Source organism: Microcaecilia unicolor, chromosome 10, assembly GCF_901765095.1.
Source record: "Microcaecilia unicolor chromosome 10, aMicUni1.1, whole genome shotgun sequence".
NCBI classification, from domain to species: Eukaryota; Metazoa; Chordata; class Amphibia; order Gymnophiona; family Siphonopidae; genus Microcaecilia; species Microcaecilia unicolor.
In genome coordinates this window covers 207,576,500-207,600,072 of record NC_044040.1, presented here as the reverse complement: position 1 = coordinate 207,600,072, position 23,573 = coordinate 207,576,500, and the positions used below count along the sequence as shown (strand labels likewise).

The following is a 23,573-nucleotide window of genomic DNA, read 5'->3' as shown; positions in this document are numbered from 1 at the left end:
CGACTGATACTGTCAGCTTTTATAGGCAAACCAAACGTTGCCACACAATTTCTTATCTTTTTTCTCTTGCTCCGGTTGTCCTTGTATCACTTCTCCAGTTGCAGGTTCAAATCTCCTGCCTCACTCCTCTTCCATGATAAGCCCAACACAGTCACCGCGTTTCGCTGTATCATCAGGGGTTCAACTGTTATATTTCAAAAACCACTATTAAGCCGCATATTCAGGGTGAGTCTCCCGATAGTGCCGTGAGAAATGGCGCCGTGCTCACTCAAACGCCGATGCACAAGATGAAAACTAGTTTGTTTAGTGAGTGATGGTAATGTGAAAGAAAGACTCTTGTCATATATTTAAAAAGTTAAGAAATGTATACTACTACTACTACTTAACATTTTCTAGAGCACTACTAGGGTTACGCAGCGCTGTACAATTTAACAAAGAGAGACAGTCCCTGCTCAAAGAGCTTACAATCTAATAGACAAGTGAACGGTCGGTCCGATAGGGGCAGTCAAATTGGGGCAGTCTGGATTCACTGAACGGTAAGGGTTAGGTGCCGAATGCAGCATTGAAGAGGTGGGCTTTAAGCAAAGACTTGAAGACGGGCAGGGAGGGGGCTTGGCTTAAGGGCTCAGGAAGGTTGTTCCAAGTATAGGGTGAGGCGAGGCAGAATGAGCGGAGCCTGGAGTTGGCGGAGAAGGGTACTGAGAGGAGGGATTTATCCTGTGAACAGAGGTTTACGGGCGGGAACGTAAGGGGAGATGAGGGTAGAAAGATAGTGAGGGGCAGCAGACTGAGTGCATTTGTAGGTAAGAAGGAGAAGCTTGAATTGAATGCGGTATCTGATCGGAAGCCAGTGAAGTGACCTGAGGAGAGGGGTGATATGAGTATATCGGTTCTGACGGAATATGAGACATGCAGCAGAGTTCTGAACAGATTGAAGGGGGGATAGATGGCTAAGTGGGAGGCCGGTGAGGAGTAAGTTGCAGTAGTCCAGGCGAGTATAAAGAACTGTTTTGCATACTAATTTAGTTGGTAGGCATGGATTCTCTAGTGGTAGAGGAAATGTATGAAGAATTGTTTTAAATTAGATTGCTATGTATGGGGAGAGTGTGTGATTGATATTAAGCATAGGACACTTATGTGTTTATGGAAATGTAATAAAGCAGTTTGTATTGTTAAAAAAAAAAAAAGTCTAGAACAGTTACTGTTGTAGTAATGAATATACGAGACCATCTTCACATACAATACAGGCAGGTATGCAAATATACACTGCACATTCCTTAATGATATCCTGAAAATGGAGACTGGTTTGAGATAGTGGTGTAGCCACAAGGAGCCGGGGGCCTGGCCCCCCCCCCACTTTGGGGCTCAGGCCCCCTCCAAACCTGCAACACCCTTTTAAATGGCTGGAAGAATGCTGAAGCCCCACCAGCCAAAGAAATTCAGGGTCCGAGCTGCTCATTTCCTTCTTGTGCTGCTCCTGTAATTGGAAGTGTGCCTCCAGCTGCTGATGTCGGGACTTCTCCTTTGCACAAGAACTGAATATGTTCGTGGAGTCCCAGAGTCAGCGGCTGTTGGCACGCCACCAGCTTCTGATTACAGCAGCAGCACCCAAATTGATATGGTTGACAGGGCTTCAGCATCCCCGCCAGCAAAGGTATTTTTAACGCATGCGGGGGTGGCAGGTGGAGGGAGGAGGGAATGTGTTGCACCCCCAAAACTGGAGGGCTGCCTACACCCCTGGTTTGAGACCCTTCAAGACTGTAATTAGACACCCCTAGTTTAGTGAATATAAATCCAATCAGCAATAGCAGCAGGGAGATGAGTCGTAAGAATTAACCTTACCCACCAGTAGGTATCTGATGGGTTATAGCGGGTATATGGGAATTTTGAACTTAATGCATCTGTGATGTCATTAAGAACCAGAGACATATCCTTAAGGCCACTGTTCAGAAATGACTTCATCAAAACGACCTGATGAGCAAAATAGTCTTTTCCGTAGTCTTCCTGGACAATTTCACTTGCTTCCTTCCACAGCTTATCAGCTTGGATTTCAACGCGTTCCCTGGTTAGGATTCCAGTAGCCGCAACAAAATTGGAAGGTTCAATGACAGCGACTTTGACTCCCCATCGGTACATTTCCTGTCTCAGACAATCGGAGAAAGCTTCCACTCCATATTTGGAGATGGAATAGCAGGATCGAGAGGGGACTGCCATTCTTCCTAGCATACTCGCAATATTGACCACACGACCTTCAAAAGAACAAAAAGGAAGTCAATGGTTTTGTCTGCAGAGTTTTTCCAATTACTTGCAGACTGGCAGACATCAAGACACCCTGAGCACTAAGAACTTCTGCTGAACAAATAATGGGAGAAATACATCTGGCCTCAGACAGTGTTTCCTTCCTCCATCTCCACTCTAAAACCAGGTTTGTTTTGTCCTAATACCATGAGAATTTTTTCCCCCATTATCTGCAGCAAAGCATTGCAATTTTGGAAAGATGATTACAAGAATGAAAAACTTAATCTTTTACATCCTACAATACCAGGCTTCAATCTACACAAACAGATTTAAGCAGCCTAAAAAAAAAGACTGGAACCAAGATGAAGTTTTTGGCTTTTTCAGAACAGGTTCTGTGCTGGGGCTGGTGGTTGGGAGGCGGGACTAGTGCTGGGCAGACTTACAGGGTCTGTGCCAGAGCTGGTGGTTGGGAGGCGGGGATAGGGCTGGCCAGACTTATACGGTCTGTGCACTGAAGAGGACAGTACAAATAAAAAAAAAAGTAGCACATATGAATTTATCTTCTTGGGCAGACTGGATGGACCGTGCAGGTCTTTTTCTGCCGTCATCTACTATGTTACTATGTAGGTTCTCCCTCCGCTTTTTAAATATTGCTTTTTTTCTGTCCGAAGGGCCCTTTTACTAAGCGGCAATAAGCCCACCGCGGGCTTACTGCGTGCCAATACGGAATTACCACAGGAGCCCGGCGGTCTCTAGCGTGCGCCATATTTCCAGCGCTACAAAAATGCGTCTTATTTTTGTAAAGTGCAACTAAACTGCGATCAATTGTGCAGACACACACAGACGCTGTCATCACCCATTCCGGGTCCCTTTCCTGGTGCTTTACTCAATAAAGACTGTTTTGAGATCTACCCTTTGGCTGGAAGTCATTTTGTCATCCCCTACTTTTTCTTCTGTGACACGGGATACTCCGTAGGGATTTCTCAGATTTAGTATTAATATGTGACTTATTCCTATAGTTTAGTGGCTAGTATTCTTAGAATTGTAATCTCACTAAACTATATGTTTTTAGGATAGTTGCAGAATATATTGAATTGTATTGTATTACATAAATGGGAGGGTTCAGACAGAAGAAAATGCACAACAGACCAGAGCTACAAGGAGCTGCCATTAATTAGAGAAATCTGCTTTGGATAGCTGTAATATGCCGGTGGTGGGAGGCAGGGATAGTGCTGGGCAGACTTATACGGTCTGTGCCAGAGCCGGTGGTGGGAGGCGGGGATAGTGCTGGGCAGACTTATACGGTCTGTGCCAGAGCCGGTGGTGGGAGGCGGGGATAGTGCTGGGCAGACTTATACGGTCTGTGCCAGAGCCGGTGGTGGGAGGCGGGGACAATGCTGGGCAGACTTATATGGTCTGTTCCAGAGCTGGTGGTTGGGAGGCAGGGCTGGTGGTTGGGAGGCGGGGATAGTGCTGGGCAGACTTATACGGTCTGTGCCAGAGCCGGTGGTTGGGAGGCGGGGATAGTGCTGGGCAGACTTATACGATCTGTGCCAGAGCCGGTGTTGGGAGGCGAGGCTGGTGGTTGGGAGGTGGGGATAGTGCTGGGCAGACTTATACGGTCTGTGCCAGAGCTAGTGGTTGGGCGGCGGGGATAGTACTGGGCAGACTTATACGATCTGTGCCAGAGCCGGTGTTGGGAGGCGGGGCTGGTGGTTGGGAGGCGGGGATAGTGCTGGGCAGACTTATACGGTCTGTGCCAGAGCCGGTGGCGGGAGGCGGGGATAGTGCTGGGCAGACTTATACGGTCTGTGCCAGAGCCGGTGGTGGGAAGCGGGACTGGTGGTTGGGAGACGGGGATAGTGCTGGGCAGACTTATACGGTCTGTGCCAGAGCTAGTGGTTGGGAGGCGGGGCTGGTGGTTGGGAGGCGGGGATGGTGCTGGGCAGACTTATATGGTCTGAGCCTTGAAGAGCACAGGTACAAATCAAAGTAGGGTATACACAAAAAGTAGCACATATGAGTTGTCTTGTTGGGCAGACTGGATGGACCGTGCAGGTCCTTTTTCTGCTGTCATCTACTATGTTATATGTTACTATGTTAATAAAGTCTGCCTTGTTTTGTTTTATTTCTTTTAGCTACTTGGACTCTAGAAGAGGGAAGCGAGAGAAAACAGATCACAAGTGTGTGGAACCAGAGAAAGGCAAAACCTCAAGTGAGTTGTGCCTTGTTTATTTTCCTGGGAAGCTATAAGCCATTAGTACTGGTTATAACTGCAAGAGAAAAAGTGCTCTCTACTGTTTGCTAGGATTCTGCAGCTGCTAGAAAACTAGAGGAAGCCTTGCAGGAATCAAAGCTCCTCCTTTGTTATTGGATCCCAAAGTTGTGGACTGGAGCTGTAAAAGTTACTTTCCTAGATTGAAATTTGTTTAGTATCTTTTTTTTTGTTAAGATTGAAAATTTAGTGGTGCTTAAGCGTGGTGCTTCAAATGTATTATTGAAATTCCATAAATTAAAAAAAAAGTGTTACAAAAATATGTTTATGCTATAAATTAAAATGAACATTTGTTGAAATTGTCAACATTTTTACTGCCAGGTGCTTGGCAGTAAAAATGACAGCTATGGGAAAATTAAGGTTGTCTGAACGGTTCTGACATTGGCAGATAACCCAAGATCTTGGTGGAGCCTGCAGAGGGGAAGTATTGGAGAAAGCACATGCAGCAGGGTCAGACTCAAAGTCATCTTTTTACTACGATATACAGAGAAACACACACAAACAAGACATTTTAAAGTGGTTAAGACTAATTCTCTCTCTCTCCCAAGGAAGTCTATAATTTGCTTCTGTGAATGATGCACAATCACACAAAAGGGGGAAAAAAAAGGGCAAATATTTCCAAAAATATCCATGATATGAAAAACAGATTGTTCAGTTAGACCAACTGTGGATTATCAATTTGTTTTGACAGTTTCCACGCTGGCATTATGTGGAAGGGGCCGGTGGCTTGCAGAATGATCTTTCCTCTTCACACTCAGCGTTCAACCCAAGATGCAAAAACAGATTAAAAATGTTTCTTTCTGGGATGATTGGGGGGGGGGGGGGGGGGACTCACATTGTTTTGGATTTTTGCACTGTGATAGACAGGTAGACAATGTACTGAAGAACTATGGTACATATTGAGTATGTTTGGTTCCTTGATTGCTATTGTTATTAAAATATTTCAATAAAAAGATTGTTTCTCTCTTCCAAATGCACACATCTTTGGCATCTGGGTAAAAATGTCCATTAACATGTCTATGGTATATAGTACAGCCTAAGAAACCCAGCATTTCAGTTTATATCACAGTAGTGTCTTTACAGCCAATATAGCAGTCAAACTTTTAAAACTGCTCCTTTAATGTTCATTTCCGATTATCCTGCACACCCTGACTTGCAACTTTCCCCTCACGATGTTGCTTGTCGGCAATACAGTTTAGAGTAAGAGGCAGGAGTAGTGTTGCATATTCTTGCTTGGTCCATCTAGTCTGTCCTTTAAAGGTGGCTAGTGCTGAACCTGCTGTTCTGTGTGGGTTACCCTCCGCCTCTAGGCCTGCCCTAAATAAGAGCTTTTTTTTTTTAGGAGGTGGGGGGGGGGGGGGGGGGGTACAGCACAATCCTAACCAGCTTACTAAGTAGACTAGGGGACTATGCTGGTCTTTATTTGCTCACGAGCCCTTTGAAAATCTTAAATGATTGGATTTTGCTCTTTCAAAGAAAACATAAGAGAGAACCAACACAACATTTTCATACTCTGAGCTGCTGTACAGGTACAAAGGTAGACACAGCCCCAGTCACAATTGATCTTTAATTACATTTGCCCTGGTCTTAGCAGCAGCATGGAAACAGCCATCTCTTCCTGACCTGCAAGCAATCCTAAGCAAATTGGATAATATTTGCTTGTTATTTAAACTCACCGCCTTACGCACAGGACAGTTGACCATCCACTATAAAACACGGGAACAGTACGAACAGTGGACATCCTCTCATAATATATCAGATATACTGCACAGATAGATTATGGGGGGGGGGGTTGGAAATTTGGGAGGGATAAACGGTGAAGGGGGGGATTGGGAGGGGGGAAGAGGTAGGGAGGGTTGAGAGGGATGGGGTAGGTGGGGGGGGGTTGGAAATTTGGGAGGGATAAACGGAGAAGGGGAGGATTGGGAGGGGGGGAGAGGTAGGGAGGGTTGAGAGGGATGGGGTAGGTGGGGGGGGTTGGAAATTTGGGAGGGATAAACGGAGAAGGGGAGGATTGGGAGGGGGGGAGAGGTAGGGAGGGTTGAGAGGGATGGGGTAGGGGTTGGAAATTTGGGAGGGATAAACGGGGAAGGGGGGGATTGGGAGGGGGGGAGAGGTATGGAGGGTTGAGAGGGATGGGGTAGGTGGGGGGGTTGGAAATTTGGGAGGGATAAACGGTGAAGGGGGGGATTGGGAGGGGGGAAGAGGTAGGGAGGGTTGAGAGGGATGGGGTAGGTGGGGGGGGTTGGAAATTTGGGAGGGATAAACGGTGAAGGGGGGGATTGGGAGGGGGGGAGAGGTAGGGAGGGTTGAGAGGGATGGGGTAGGTGGGGGGGGTTGGAAATTTGGGAGGGATAAATGGGGAAGGGGGGGAGAGGTAGGGAGGGATGGTGTAGGGTCTTGAATAGCTGTTATTGAAGCGAAGACTCTTGTATACACAACTTCTTTTTGTTATGTAACAGTTTCTCTTAATGCGAAAGATATGGTTGATGTTGTTTATTGAAATTAATAAAAATACATGGGGAAAAAAAATTGCATTTGCCCTTAATTTATCCGAGAAATATCACTGCACTTTGCATACCTTTTGCTCTGCGGATCAGAGGCAGGAAGGCTTTTGTCACTCTCACAGTTCCCCACAAGTTAACATCTGCCAATTCTTTGTAATTGTCTAAGCTTGCAAATTCTATATCTCCAAATCCTGAGACTCCAGCATTATTCACCACACCCCAGAGACCTATAAGAACCACAAGTGAGAAGGCACCTGTAAATAGCCGTTCTTCAGAAGAAATATATTGACTGCAGTTAAGGACTATCAGGTCCTTGCATTACACCAGAAATGAAACTGAACAGCCCACAACAGACACCAGCTGGTCATCGGCTATTCCAGCCCTTCTTCACCAGTGGGAATCAGATGGGTTAAACCAATTCTTTGTAAAGACGTCATTGTTTTTATTACCTGGTAAAGCACTGGCCTTTCCATTTTTTTAATGTCTACACTCAGTCCACTCTCATACTATGACCTCTTGTTTTTCCAGGACTATTTTTCCTATATATAAGATCTTTATCTTACCATACAGACAGCATTCACTTAAAGCCCATGGATGTGTAGAAAATTACAGGAGCCAAAGACCCTAAGGCTTCTCATTTGCCTGCCTCCTGCACAATGTCACACACCCAACTCACACAACATCACCATTGTTAAACATATATATTAACTGTTATATGCAGGGCTTTTTTTGAGGGGGTACTTAGGGGTACTGAGTACCGGCACCTTTTCCACTGTCTGCTAAAATTGATCCCTGATCCCCAAGTTCTAATGGAAGAGCTCAGGCTCTACACACCAATTCTACCTTGTCATAGATTCTGTGATTGGTTGCAGGGGGCCCGGCTATTGTGGGGTGGGGCCCTCAGTGATCACCCCACCCCTGAAGGGTGGCCTGGCATTTCAGTACCGGCACCTTTTCCATTGCCTACTAAAATTGACCCATGGTCCCTAAATTTTAATGAAAGAGCTCAGGCTCTATACAACAATTCTGCCTTGTCATAGATTCTGTGACTGGTTGTAGGGGGTCTGGCTATTGTGGGGTGGGTCCCTCAGTGATCACCCCACCCCTGAAGGGTGGCCTGGCATTTGAGTACCGGCAACCCTTGGTAGGTAAAAACTTACCAAATAATATAACTGTAAAAGGAATAATATTCATCTGGGATCTATGCCCCTCTGGCTTTATATCAAGATATCATACAATATTTCCGTGAAAATCCATGAAAATGTTTCTGAAAATTTAAGCATCATTTCAAATACAACAGCAACAATGAAACTAAACCAGACCAGAAGACATGAATGGGCTAATTCTATTAAAGCTGCGTAATTGGAGTCTATTTGATCGTTTACTTTCCTTTATGGAATACTAGCGTAAACAGGTATACATGCGCGTGTTTTGGCGCAAGCACTTAGCCAGCCAAAGAGCTGGTGTAAATACTTGCACCTAGATTCCGGAGGTTATCCCCCAGATTCTATACAGCGCACCTACATTCTATAACAATGCGCATAAAACTTACAAGCTTATGAACGCTGCTAAAAGCACTTAACAAGCAATAACGAGTACTAATTGGCGCTGATTAGAATGTAGGTGCACAACTTGCTAAGCGCCAGGGTCGCTTTACTCATACTACCCCTCTCCTCAAGACCCTTCACTGGCTCCCTATCCGTTTTCGCATCCTGTTCAAACTTCTTCTACTAACCTATAAATGTACTCACTCTGCTGCTCCCCAGTATCTCTCCACACTCGTCCATCCCTACACCCCTTCCCGTGCACTCCGCTCATGGATAAATCCTTCTTATCTGTTCCCTTCTCCACTACTGCCAACTCCAGACTTCGCGCCTTCTGTCTCGCTGCACCCTACGCCTGGAATAAACTTCCTGAGCCCCTACGTCTTGCCCCATCCTTGCCCACCTTTAAATCTAGACTGAAAGCCCACCTCTTTAACATTGCTTTTGACTCGTAACCACTTGTAACCACTCGCCTCCACCTACCCTCCTCTCTTCCTTCCCGTTCACATTAATTGATTTGATTTGCTTACTTTATTTATTTTTTGTCTATTAGATTGTAAGCTCTTTGAGCAGGGACTGTCTTTCTTCTATGTTTGTGCAGCGCTACGTATGCCTTGTAGCGCTATAGAAATGCTAAATAGTAGTAGTAGTAGTAGTAATGATGTGTGCCGAACCTCTAAAGCGCACAGGCAAAAAGGAGCCAGGGTATGGGCGTATCGTGAGCGTTCTAAAATTTACGCACCTAGTTATAGAATGTGGCCCAGTATGCCTAAATCTATGCGCTGGGATTTACGCCATGTTTTAGTTGGTGTAAATGGATGTACACAGATTTAGACGCTGAAATATCAACTAAGTGTATTCTATAATCGGTGCCTAAATCTAGGTACCGACTAAAGAAAGCGCTTAGTCGGCACCGATTTCAGCGCTGATTTTTTAGGCGCCTTATATAGACTCTCCCTCTATGTACCTAACTTAGAATATTCTATAAGATATGGGCAGGACACATACGCATACAAATGTCCACCTGTAAAATACGCACTATCGAAGACATGCGCATATTTACAGAATAGGTAGCCTGCTAAACTGTGGGATAAACGTGGGGTATAAATGTGCAAAATAAATACATAAATGCTTGTATGTGTGCACACACATATATGCCAGTATTCTACTCATTTACATACATTAACCTCCCCCCCTCCAAGGGCCTGCCACACTACAGAGTTTTTCCCCCATTTATAGCTTTAGGAAAAATGCTCAGCACATCAGGTCCCAAAGCATTTGATTTGCTTACTTTATTTTTTGTCTATTAGATTGTAAGCTCTTTGAGCAGGGACTGTCTTTCTTCTATGTTTGTGCAGCGCTGCGTACGCCTTGTAGCGCTATAGAAATGCTAAATAGTAGTAGTAGTAGTAGCATTTGCTCTGTGTCTCACGCTGAATAAATCACAGGGACGGTTGCACACCCCTATACCCCAAGCACTAGACCTCCCTACTACTACGTTCCTTATAGACTAACATTCTGTATAGAATAAAATGTACGAATCACCAGTAGCAATGTTGAGAAAAATAATTTATTCACCACATTATTTAAAATAGGCCCGACTCAGCCACATTTTGCCCTCCTAAAGTCTGCGTCAGGGGCAGTAAAACCAGTTCTACCTACTGGACTAAAACAACTTTTCTCCTGAGAAACAGCAGCAGCCCTTTAGGAGGGCGAAACGTGGCCGTGTCAGGCCTATTTTAAATAATGTGGTGAATAAATTATTTTTCTCAACATTGCCATTGGTGATTCACATCTTTTTTTCTATTTCGTGCTGGATCTTGAGAATCGCCTGCCTATTTGTTTTCTTAGAATAAAATGTACAGCACTGTTATCAGAGCTACTGATAATAGATATCTGGACCCCCCCTCCCCAGGATAAAGATGTAACATAGTAGATGATGGCAAAAAAATACCTGCGCGGTCCATCCAGTCTGCCTAACAAGATAACTTATATGTGCTACTTTTTGTGTATACCCTACTTTGATTTGTACCTGTGCTCTTCAGGGCACAGACCGTATAAGTCTGCCCAGCACTATCCCCGCCTCCCAACCACCAGCCACGCCTCCCACCACCGGCTCTGGCACAGACCGTATAAGTCTGCCCAGCACTATCCCCGCCTCCCAACCACCAGCCACGCCTCCCACCACCGGCTCTGGCACAGACCGTATAAGTCTGCCCAGCACTATCCCTGGCTCCCAACCACCAGTCCCGCCTCCCACCATCGGCTCTGGCACAGACCGTATAAGTCTGCCCAGCACTATCCCTGCCTCCCAACCACCAGCCACGCCTCCCACCACTGGCTCTGGCACAGACCGTATAAGTCTGCCCAGCACTATCCCCGCCTCCCAACCACCAGTCCCGCCTCCCACCATACTGTCTACTTTGCTGCTGTATATCTGAAATATCACACAGATATCATCACACAGAAGTAATTATACCGGGGCCAAGGGCTAAAGAGGCTGCATAAAATGTAAAGAGGAAAGCCATCTATGTAAAATAGGACATGTTGAAGAAAAAACACAGGGTCACCTGAAGCATAATATAATCCCGTCTACCTCTCTCGGGTTCTTTCAGATTCTTCTTCACAAACTCTACAGCCTGGGCCACCTCCTCGTCGCTGGTCACATTTAGTTGAAGCACTTTCATGCGATCCGACTGCATGCTTTTCAGCTCAGTGGCTCCATCACCACCTTTATCCTGCGACAATATTAAAACGAATTACTTAAAAGACCCTTAACTGTTTTCTTTTCTTCGGAACCAATGTTAAAATATGAATTTCATATTCCTACAGTCAAAGCAAGAAGCGACCAGACTGATTGTTTCAGAATCAAATGTGCTGTCACTTCAGTACCACTACTTTTAATCATTTCTAGAATGCTACTAGACGTACGCAGTGCTGTACAGATTATGGGTTAGATTCTGTATACGGTGCCTGAAAAATCTGCTTGGTAAAAAAAAATATATCCAGGTGCATTCTCTAAAGTACGCCTAAACTTTATAGAATAGGCTTAAAAATTTCCCTGTGGTATATAGAGTACGCTGAGCGCCTCTCCACACGACCAAATCTGGTAGTGTCGATTTCAGCCATGTTTTACTTGGCATAAATTCTGACGCCTATATTAGGTGCAGAACGGGTGTACTCTATAATAATCTGCATATATTTTAGAAACTCACAATGTTGTGGCCTTACTGGTAGCCACAGGCCTTCTGACTCTGATCAGGTGGCTGAATCCAGACAGCTGCAGGAGCATAGACACACCCACTCTCCTTCAGAATGCCACATCAGCAGAAACCAACTCTCTTTCAACATTATTTTTTCCAAAGTTCTGTGAAGAGGAGAAGGAAGTGGCGGTGGGGGGGGGGGGGGGGGGGGGGGGAGGAGGGGACCTGGCACCACCAGGTACACCCCAAGTCAGGCACTTCTACCGGCCTAGGCACCCCAAGCTCAACTGAACCAGGGAGCCCGGAACAGGAGCCACAGAAGCAGGAGCTCGTGAAGAGACCATCCATCTGCCTGCTGGAGATAGAGAATACTGACTGACCAAGGAGCATTCTATCCTATAAGACAGTGCAGTTCGGCTCTCTCTATCGCCACCTGCTGGTAGAAGGTCACAACCCACAAGTCTCTGGATTTGTCTGCTGATGATGACAAGAAATTATGATTTGCCTGTGGATCTGGCTGTGCGCTATTTTATAACAATGGGTGCCTAAATTGGAACATGTACAACTCAAAAGAGGGTGTGTCCATAGGCAGGGTCAGGGGCATTCACAAGATTTAGGCACAGTGTTATAGAATAACGGAGATCCGCGCTACGTTTCACATCAGGTTTCAGCAGATATTAAGTCCCCGTGCCAAAGTTGGATGCGGAAATCTGAAACTAAGTGCTATTCAATAACGGGGACTCATCCCGGAATGTCCTTTATTGAGTAGCGCTGAGTGTGGATTTTTCCCAGCAACTAATTTTCAGGCCCATTTATAGAATCTGGCCCAGTAGGGACAGAGAAAGTACCTGCATAGAATATGTAAACCGCTTTGGTCGTATATCAAGTCCATGAATCTTTACTTGCTCTAGAACAGGTGTAAATGTGTATGTATATAATATGCAGAATCATTTATATTTTATAATACATATGAACCACGACTCTACCCAAACTCTTCCCATGAGCATGTGTTACGTCTGTGGCCGTGACCACCCTCAGACTTACCCTGTTTCTGGGAGTCAGTGGCTGTGCTGGCTTCTGCTTGTCTCTGTGTCTGTCTTAGTTTCTCTCTGGCTCTGTGTGCTGATTGCCCTACTGAACCTCACCTGTGTGGGCTATGCCTTTTCCAAGATGGCTGCCGCCGACTCCTCTATGCCAGTATCCAAGATGGCTCCCGCTGGGCTGACTTCTCTGTGTGTCAAGCCTCTGTTTGGATGCAAGGTGATTGCTGCAGCTGTGCCTCTGGTGTGGAAGGGCTTTATTAATCACTTAGAGACTACAGCCCGGGCCTTTGCATTTCATCTAAGGGCCCTGGTGTATAGAGTGCTCTGTACACTGTTTCAGTGTTTGCTCTGTGTGAGTTTCTAGATAGCTTAGGCACCGTGTGGCTTGTTAGCCTGTGTATAGCTTTGCTAGTTCTCTGTGTTCGTTCCTAGCGTTAGACTAGCCAGCTTAGGCACCGTGTGGCTTGTTAGCTGTGTATAGCTTTGCTAGTGCTCTGTGTTTGTTTCCAGTGTATGACTTGTTAGCTTGGGCACAGCTTTGTTGTTAGCTGGTGTATAGCTTTCAAGTCTCCTGAGTGTGCTCTGTGTATGTTTCTTGTGTATGACTGGTTTGCCTGGGTATAGCATTTCTATTAGCCTAGGTACAGTTTACTAGTCATTGTGTTTAAACCTGCCGACTGCCAGAACACGGACAGTCCCTGCCTGTCGGCCTTGCCTGCGCCTAGGTGCCAGGGGGCACTCCTGGATCTTCATTCCTGCTGTTCCTGCTTGCAAGTTCCAGTTCCGGGTTTTCCTGTAAGTCCTACCGGCTGCCAGAACCTGAGGGCTCAACCCTCGGGGAAAGGTGGTCAAGCGTAGGGGAAGCCTAGGTCCAGTGTGTTCCAGTTGAGCGGGTTTCATTCCTGTATGTTCCAGTCCTGTGGGGCCCTCCAGTGTGTTCCAGTCCAGCGGGCTCCACTCCAGTGCGCACCCGTCCGGTGCGTTCCAGTTCCGTGTATTCCGGTGTAGAACTCCAGTCCGGGGTTCCGGTCCAGTTTTGTCTCATCTCTACCTTGGAGGTGATCTTGCCTGCCACTGCCGCTCCACGGTAGTGGCCCATGGGCTCACGAACCCAGTGCTCCCGGGGAAGAAGCCTGACAGTATTCCAAGGTCCTCGAGCACGAGACAGCATGTCTACTGTACAAGCATGCACCAACAAATGCTGAAGGTACCCTTAGATGTGATCTAATGATAAGAGATCATTTATTTATTGATGACCTAAATTCAGCATTTTACTCAAGAACATGGTTTATAAAATTACTCTCCATGTGTACTACAAGTTATATAGAAATGATTCTCGAATTCATATTAACAGGAGTTTGCTTGGGACTAAGCAAGTGAAAGCTTGGCTCTTCAACCAGGCCTTTAATGGAAGAAGTAACTAACTTGTTAGTCTCACTCACACACACAAGGATTGACTCGGGCTGCACATACTGCAGCAGGAAATGTTTATCCACACCTACCCTAGCTGAGATAATATTTAACCATCTCTCTGACCTCATGTGCACCTTTCTTTAAATCAGTCACCTCACTTTCTAAATCTTCTTACTCTCTTAACTATCTTTATATTCCATCTTTGCTTATACCCTTCACTATCGATTAAAATGTTCTATTACGTATTGTGTTGACATTGTAAGTAATATACTATGCCATACTTTGTATTGTTATTTGAATATTTTTACTGCTATAATTGTTTATTGCACGTTAAGCGGGAATAGGCTTAGGAGTAATCTAAGAAAGTATTATTTCACAGAAAGGGTGGTGGAAGCATGGAATGGCCTCCCAGTGGAGGTCGTGGAGTCGAGGACTGTGTCAAAATTTTAAAAGGCATGGGATAAGAATGTGGAATTGCTTAGGAAAAGGAACAGTTGAGGAGTGGCCTAGTGGTTAGGGTGGTGGACTTTGGTCCTGGGGAACTGAGTTTGATTCCCACTTCAGGCACAGGCAGCTCCTTGTGACTCTGGGCAAGTCACTTAACCCTCCATTGCCCCATGTAAGCCGCATTGAGCCTGCCATGAGTGGGAAAGCGCGGGGTACAAATGTAACAAAAATAAAATAGATACTATTGGAGATTCTACATGGAATGTTGCTACTATTGAGATTCTGTTGCTACTATTGGAGATTCTACATGGAATGTTGCTACTATTGGAGATTCTACATGGAATGCTGCTATTCCACTAGCAACATTCCATGTAGAAGGCTGCGCAGGCTTCTGTTTCTGTGAGTCTGACGTCCTGCACGTATGTGCAGGACGTCAGATTCACAGAAGCAGAAGCAGAAGCCTGCGCGGCCACATTGGTGATCTGCAAGGGCTGACTTCTACATGGAATGCTGCTAGTGGAATAGCAACATTCCATGTAGAATCTCAAATAGTAGCAACAGTGGAGGAGTGGCCTAGTGGTTAGGGTGGTGGACTTTGGTCCTGGGGAACTGAGTTCGATTCCCGGCACAGACAGCTCCTTGTGACTCTGGGCAAGTCACTTAACCCTCCATTGCCCCATGTAAGCCGCATTGAGCCTGCTATGAGTGGGAAAGCGCGGGGTAAAAATAAAAAAAAAAGAGGGGTTACAGAGGATGGGCAGATTGGATGGGCCATTTGGCCTTTACCTGCCGTCATGTTTCTATGTTTGATTTATTCTTACTGTACACCACCTTGAGTCAATTCCTTCAAAAAGACGGAAAATAAATTTCTAATAAATAAATAACAAGCTCCTACTTTAACTTTCCCAAAAGAAATAAATAACTTATTAAATTTAGTGCTCACCTTTAACAGGCAACCGGCAAAGACTGTGAATCCAATGGCATGCAGATGCTTAGCCAAAGCAAAGCCAAATCCAGTGTCGCAGCCTGTAATCAGTACATGCTTGCCTTCTACCTGAGGAGTGAAACAAGAATCAACAAATTATGCAGAATTTCCATCTTGTAAATATCAGCATTAAATTATTCATATTTACAAGACCACTTTTAGAAATCCATATATCACTTACAGAGACAGAGATAGGGAATATATTGAGGTATTCCCTATCTAAATCATTTCAACAAAATTAACTAAACTTATTTGTGAAATTTGTGCTTACAGATAATGGCACATTGCTAAGAATGGAAAATGAAGTATTTAATTTCTTTATAGATCAGTTCTTAAATGAGTATAAAATTCTCCGTTGTGCCATCGGTTTAATACAACTTTGCGTATCATGAGCTTTAACCCAGATTACATAGGCAATGCTACAGCTCTAAAAAGAAAGCAGAAATCTAGTCTTATGTTGCAAACAACTTGATTACTGCCATTACATGTATTATTTGGATATTAAAAGTAACAACTCAGTGTCTTACAAATTAAAAATCTTAGTTCAGCAAGCACTAGCATTGGAAGTGCACAAACTTGAGGAAGAAAATGTCCAAGGAAGAAACTGAATTAATTCAACCTATTTTTCCTTAATTTTCTGATTGTATTTCATTCATTTTGTACAGTGCAGACTCTCAATAAAAGATAATGCATAATCCCCAATATGTATACATTAAAGTCTCTTACATAATACGATATGTAACTATGTTTCTTGAACAGTACACCACCCTTTTCCTCTTCACACCGTTATTCTAACGTGATCTGTTTTCTTTTTACTTGTATACCTAGGTAATCCCATCTTTTGCCTTGACCTGAGGGAGTGTAACTGCAGAAAGCTATTTGATAAACGTATTGTTAGACAAACAAACAGGTATTAAACTTACCATTTGTTGATCTTTTCATACTTTCTTCAACCACAAACTCCAGTTACCACCATACTCTGTTGTTTAGTCCTCAACCATTTTCTAACACAGCCCATCAACTTTGGTCCCAGACTTATAGCACTCAGTTCATTTGTGAGCCTGGTATAGGAATTCCTAAATTTGAAGCACACATCAACTGATGCTTATTCAAAGACCCAACACGGGCCATGTTTCGGCATGGGTGCCTGCGTCAGGGGTCTGTTAAAAAATTAAAACATATAGAAATGTACAAAAAAACCTAATCTGCATTTGTATATGTTTTAATTTTTTTAACAGACCCCTGACGCAGGCACCCATGATGAAACACGGCTCATGTCGGGTCTTTGAATAAAGACATTTCTATTCTACTTTTATAATAAGGGACAAAATTCATTCTGCCTCCATCCCACAAACCCATCAGCAGACCTATGAAAACCTCTAACCTACCAAGAGGTAGGCGACTCTGGTCTTGTGGACCACAAACTATTCAAGTCTTCAGGATAGCCATAATTTATTTAAAACTAGCCTTTGAGCCCGTAAAAACAGGCTATTATAGGAAGGGGGGATTGAAAGCTCCCCCCCCGCGCCGCCGAGTTCGCCGCTGCCCCCCCCCCCCCCCCCCCCCCGGAGCCATCGCCACCCACCTTCCACCCGGCCGGGCCCCTCCGCTAATTTGAAACAGCGAAGGTCCGGGAACGCAGCACTGAGCTCTGCTGAGCAGCCGACGTCGGCCTTCCTTCTTCTTGTCTGCCTGTCCCGCCCTCGTGTGACGTAACGTCGTCGAGGGCGGGACACAGGCAGAGAAAAAGGAAGGCCGACGGCAGCTCAGCAGAGCTCAGTGCTGCGTTCCCGGACCCTCACTGTTTCAGTAGCGGAGCGAGGGCCCGACCGGGTGGAGGGTGGCGTCCCCCCTCGCAAATGCCGCAGTACAGACCTTCTCTGTTCCGCCCCGTCATCACGTATTGACGCGGGGGCGGGGCAGAGAAGGTCTCTACTGCGCATTTGCGAGTGAGTACGACACTCGCCTTTTATATATATTGATACTTATTACCACATTCAAGAATACCCAAACATTCTTATAATAAAACATGGTGAGATAGATTAGTACTGAGGCTGTATGCATGTAAATCACAGCAGCCAGATTAATCTATGGAAACTCCAAATTCGATAGTGCTAAACCCCTTTGAGAGAAACTGCATTGGCTTCCAATTAAGGAACGTATCACCTTCAAAATCTGCACCTAGTCCACAAAATTCTTTACGGAGAAGCCCCTGGATACATTAGAAACCTAATCAATCTACCTTCCAGGAATATATCCAGATCATCCCGTTCATACTTAAACTTCCATTACCCTAACTGCATTGGTCTCAAATATAAATCCATTTATTTTATTTATTTTAGTTACATTTGTATTCCGCGCTCACTCATGGCAGGCTCAATGCGGCTTACATATTATATACAGGTACTTATTTGTACCTGGGGCAATGGAGGGTTAAGTGACTTCCCCAGAGTCACAAGGCGCTGTGCCTGAAGTGAGAATCAAACTCAGTTCCTCAGTTCCCCAGGACCAGAGTCCACCACCCTAACCACTAGGCCACTCCTCCACTCATCCACCTTCTCCTTTATAAGTACACAACTATGGAATGCACTGCCAAAAGCTGTGAAAACAATCCACAATCATCTTAATTTCAGGAAATCACTCAAGACCAGCTTATTCAGAAAGGCCTACCCCAAGGATCCAACATAAGTCCCCTATATCCTGCAACACAGCAAAACCTAAACAATTAGGCTTGGAGACCTAGCCAGAGCTACTGCTGTGCGACCACACACTTGCTAGATAGAGAACATACTGAGGAGTTTCCGGCAGCACATGACCACATATAGGGAGGCAAAAGGATTGCTCTCTATCTCCACCTGCTGGTAGATGGACACAACCCACCAGTCTATGGATTGATCTGCTTGATGAAATGGAAGTCCCCTATATCCTGCAACACAGCAAGTTAATGGACCATATTGACCACTTTTACCCTTTCACCTTTTTACCCTGTTTTTTCGATCCCCCTGTCCTCTACACTATATTATTTGTATAGTTACCGGATTGGCGACTGCCTTTACAGTTTGATGTTAGCCACATTGAGCCTGCAAATTGGTGGGAAAATGTGGGGTACAAATGTGTTAAATAAATAAATAAATAAAATTTCTCTCATGCATGTTTATTAGACAGATCCTAAAATCCTGACTTGTTTGAGGACTGGAATTAGCCACCTCTGTCCCAGGATGTATCTCATCTGGTCCCGCAGTTTTGTCCTCTTACAGTTTTTTTTTAGCTCCACATACTCTTCCATAAATGGTTTGGAATCTTTCTTCTACCTTATGTGCCCTTCCGAACAAAGCTGCAGGTCCTCCCCCAATCCCTTCAATAGTCAATACCAAAGTCATTGTTAGCATTCTACTTTTTCCTTGACTCACTCCCAATACTTCTCCTCATCTCTTCTCAATCTTACAATCCTACCCCTGGCCTTCTGCCTTTCATTAATGTACCTGTAAGATGCCTCTTCACCTCATTTTACCTCTTTAGCTATTTGTTTTCCCACTTAGACTTTGCCCCGACTACTTTCCCTGCCTTTTCTAGTTGTACTAGATCTTCATTCCCGTGCTCCTCTTTGTGAGATCCATTATATGCTCCGATGGTTTTTTCTTTCCTTTTTTACCATCTCTTTTATAAACGTATATTCTTTTTCCCCGTCTTTACTTTTATTTACATTCTTAACAAAGGTTGCGGCTCTTTCTACGGCTTCTTTTAGTTTAACCTGATGTTGTCCAGTGGTTACACACGTCAACAAGGGAATTCAATGCCCAACAGGATCCCTGTCTAGCAATGAGTAACCTTAGTTTGGAATTTGCCTTTAAAACTTTGAAGGTGATATTTAGAGAAGGTAATTTTCAATTTATTACTTGAAAAAACTACAGCAAACACCCAACTCGTTAGTGCTGTCCTAAAACCTATGCTTTTTTTCATGAAAATGTGCTGAAGTGGAATTAATCCTATCTACGTGACCACTCTATTTAGTATCACAAGTGGATTTCACTTAACTGCTTTTCATACGAAAAAAAAAATGAAAAGCTGCAAGCTAACTGGCAGATTCAAACCCTAAACAAGCCACCTGTATGCTGAGAACAGCTGCTTGTTCTATGGTTATAACAACTTCCTCCTTCTGAGAAGTGGTACTTTAGAGATGTCTTGTTTCCCTCTGTGGTTTGTCTCATGCAACCTACGAACTGCTTAACTAGCAGTACTTAGAGAACAACAAAAAGACTAGCCGAGAGCAGAAAGCATCTCATTAAAAATTGTATGAAGCTTAGTTTTACCACTAAGGACACTGGATAATTGAAACATTCTTGAGCATGAGAATAGAATTTCATGTTTATATGAATTTGCTATGCCGCCTTTCATTATTTTCTCATTAATAAAACTGGTGCATATATGTTCGCTGCTAAAGACTAAAGCTAAAGACATAAGAACCTAACTCTGGACACAGGCCCCAATGCTCAGAACTTGACCAATTATTCCTTTTAACTTTTAGCTTATCAGACTTGTCAGACACGGGACCCTTACCGGTGAGCTGAGAATAATGTTTTAATGGATATGTTTAAATTTAGGATGAGCTAAAAGTTAAAAGGAATAATTGGTCAAGTTATTCATGTTTGAGAAATTTACATAACCGTGTATCAGTTTGTTTATAGATCAGTTACATTCCCTTGAAAACGCCAACATGGTGAAACGTGGACCCACGTCGGGAATAAAGACAATCTTTTAATCCTCACGACACTAGCACACAAGGGTGAACGCCCGGGACCCACCTCATGAGAATACAATCCATCAGGGACCAGTAGAATGTCTACAGATAAGTGATCCTGATAATTTATTTCAGTTATAAACAATTATAACGTTTAAGAATTCAGGAAGGACTGGTGTGATGATGGTGGGTTGCTACGGGCCAAAACCATTTTCTATGGTATAACGGCACTTGGGCAAATTCTGAGCACTGAATAATAAAAAATAAAAATTTTTTTTTTTAGAAATCATATAAGATAATTTCTGGTGGAATTTTTTCAGTTAAAATTTAATGCCAAGAAGTGCAGAGTGATGCATTTGGGGTGTAGAAACCCAAAAGAGAGATACTGAATAGGAGGGGAGAGATTAGCAAGCTCGACTCAGGAGACAGACCTTGGGGTGTTGGTGTCGGAGGATATGAAAATGAAGAAACAATGTGACAAGGCGACGGCCGTGCCTAGAAGGATGCTAGGCTGCATAGAGAGGAGTATAACAAGCAGAAGAAAGGAGGTGTTGATGTTCCTCTACAAGTCATTGGTGAGGCCCCACTTGGGAGTATTGTGTTCAGTTTTGGAGGCTGTATCTGGCTAAAGATGTAAAAAGACTGGAAGCGGTGCAAAGAAAAGCTACGAAAATGGTATGGGATTTGCGTTGCAAACTGTACGAGGAGAGATTTGCTGACCTGAACATGTATACCTTGGAGGAAAGGAGAAACAGGGATGACATGATACAGACGTTCAAATATTTGAAAGGTATTAATCCGCATACGAACCTTTTCTGGAGACGGGAAGGTGGTAGAACTAGAGGACATGAATTGAGGTTGCAGGGGGGCAGACTCAGGAGTAATGTCTGGAAGTATTTTTTCACGGAGAGGGTGGTGGATAACTGGAATTCCCTCCTGCGGGAGGTGGTGGAGATAAAAACGGTAATGGAATTCAAACATGCGTGGGATAAACACAAAGGAATCCTGTTTAGAAGGAATGGATCTATGGAATCTTAGCGGACATTGGGTGGTGTCGCCAGTATTTGGAGAGTAAAACCAGTGCAGGGTGGACTTCTACGGTCTGTGCCCTGAGAAAGGCAGGGACAAATCAAACTCTGATATACATATAAAATATTACATACCATGTGAAATGAGTTTATCTTGTTGGGCAGAGTGGATGGACCGTTCAGGTCTTTATCTGCTGTCATTTCATTTACTATGGTTGGGAACAACTGGAGTAGAGCCACTGTTCTTTGTGCTTTTAGGCTCACCATCTTCCCTGCAGGTTGCCTGGATGAAAAGGGTTAAAGCAGAACATGCCTGCTGTCCTGCAGTCTGAAAAGAAGTGATGGAACTGCGTTCTTGGCCATTCTTGCAGAAATTAAACCCTGGTAATAGCCTATTCCAGTGGTTCCCAAACCTGGTCCTGGAGGCACCCCAGCCAGTCAGGTTTTCGGGATATCCACAATAGAGACACTTAAATGCAGCTGAGCCAGTGCATGCAAATCTCTCTCCTGAATATTCATTGTGGATATCAGTGCCGTAGTGAGGGCGGCTGACACCCGGGGCGGGTCGCCGCTGTGCACCCCTCCCCGGGTGCAGCACGGCGCACCCTCCCCGGAGCGCATTCTTACTGCCATATGAAAGCGGGGGGGCGGGCGGGAACACTGATCCGCCCCGAGTGCACATTGCTGGGAGCTGTGTCTGCTCCGCTGGTTCCCTGCTCTCTCTGCCACGGAACAGGAAGTAACCAGTTCCAGGGCAGAGGGAGCAGGGAACCAGCGGAGCCGACCCCCCCCCCCCCCCCCCAGTGGCATGCACCCGGGGCAGACCGCCCCACCCCCTTCCTATGCCACTGGTGGATATCCTAAAAACGTGACTGGCTGGGGTGCCTCCAGGACCTATTTTATAACAGCATCTGGGCACCCATTATTGAATAATAGCATAACCCAGTATTGGCACGCCTTACGTTTACACACCTGTAATTACACCTGCCATAGAACTGCAGCCAGGTAAATGTGGCCACAGAGACACACAACTGATGCTCCCAGGTAGCTTACTGAACGTGTATACACACCCCCTTACACATTGGAGCCGACTCTGTGGGTGCTTGAGCACCCCCAATATTGAGAAAATTCCTTGTGTGTCCAAGGAGGGGTTATTTTCATTGGGCTTAGCACCAGGGGCGTATCTGCGTGGGGCCACAGGGGCCTGGGCCCCCGCAGACTTCGCCCTGGACCCCCCTACCATCGACCCTCTCCACCTCCCCCTCCCTCCCGCACGCCCGCCACCAACCCGTCGCCGATCTTTGCTGGCGGGGGACCCCAAGCCCCCGCCAGCCGAAGTCCTCTCTTCCGTGCAGGATGCAAGTTGCAACGCTTCCTCGACGTCAGACTCAGAATTTGGAACTCAATCTGACATCCTGCGCGTTGTACGTGCAGGACGTCAGACTCAGAAGAACAGGAAGCATTGCAACTTGCAGCCTGCATGGAAGAGAGGACCTCGGCTGGTGGGGGGGTTGGGGTCCCCCGCCAGCAAAGGTAAGTGACAGCAGTGGGGGAGGGTTGGCGACGGCGGGAGGGGGTGGAGAGTGTCATTGGTGGTGAGGGGGGGGTCTGGCAGTGGCGGGGGGGATCGGTGGCGCCGGGGGGGGGGGCTAAAATGTGCCCCCTCCCTCTGGCCCCCCTACCGCCAGAGTCCAGATACGCCCCTGCTTAGCACCCCCAATAATTTTGAAAAGTTGGCTCCTATGCCCTTACATGCCATTACAGAATAGCACTTAATCATCCTGCAGTGGCTGTACATACTCAAGCACAAGGATGTAGAAGCCCCGGGAAGGGGTATCATCCCAGAGAGAAGGGTACAGTAGTTCCATGGCCCCCATACTCACAGGCACGGTGCCTCTGGGCAGAGCTGGCACGGCCACATACAGCACATAGACCAAGTAGAGCAGGACGATGCCGTAGGTGACGGAGCTCTCGGTGAACCCGAAAAGTCTGGCGAAGAAACTCAATCCCTCGGGCAGCCCCCATGCCAAGGGCCAACGTAAGAACCAGCGAAAAGAGCACAAGAAGAGCCATCTTGCCAAGCGACAGCGTCCGGGGAGCCATAGCCAATGCGACCGACTCCAAGCACACAGAGTAGACAGGACTGCAGCGC

At 45.5% G+C, this 23,573-nt stretch overlaps 1 protein-coding gene across 1 annotated transcript; it reads right to left on the bottom strand.

Annotated features, from left to right (window-relative positions):
- Positions 1–927: 927 nt before the first annotated feature.
- Positions 928–23,546, bottom strand: LOC115478989 (D-beta-hydroxybutyrate dehydrogenase, mitochondrial-like). Its single transcript, XM_030216691.1, is given in 6 exon segments — positions 928–2,249; positions 7,095–7,247; positions 11,161–11,302; positions 15,614–15,724; positions 23,305–23,442; positions 23,444–23,546. Coding segments are annotated over 6 exon segments (1,095 nt in total). The 5' UTR covers positions 23,525–23,546; the 3' UTR covers positions 928–1,779.
- Positions 23,547–23,573: the final 27 nt, after the last annotated feature.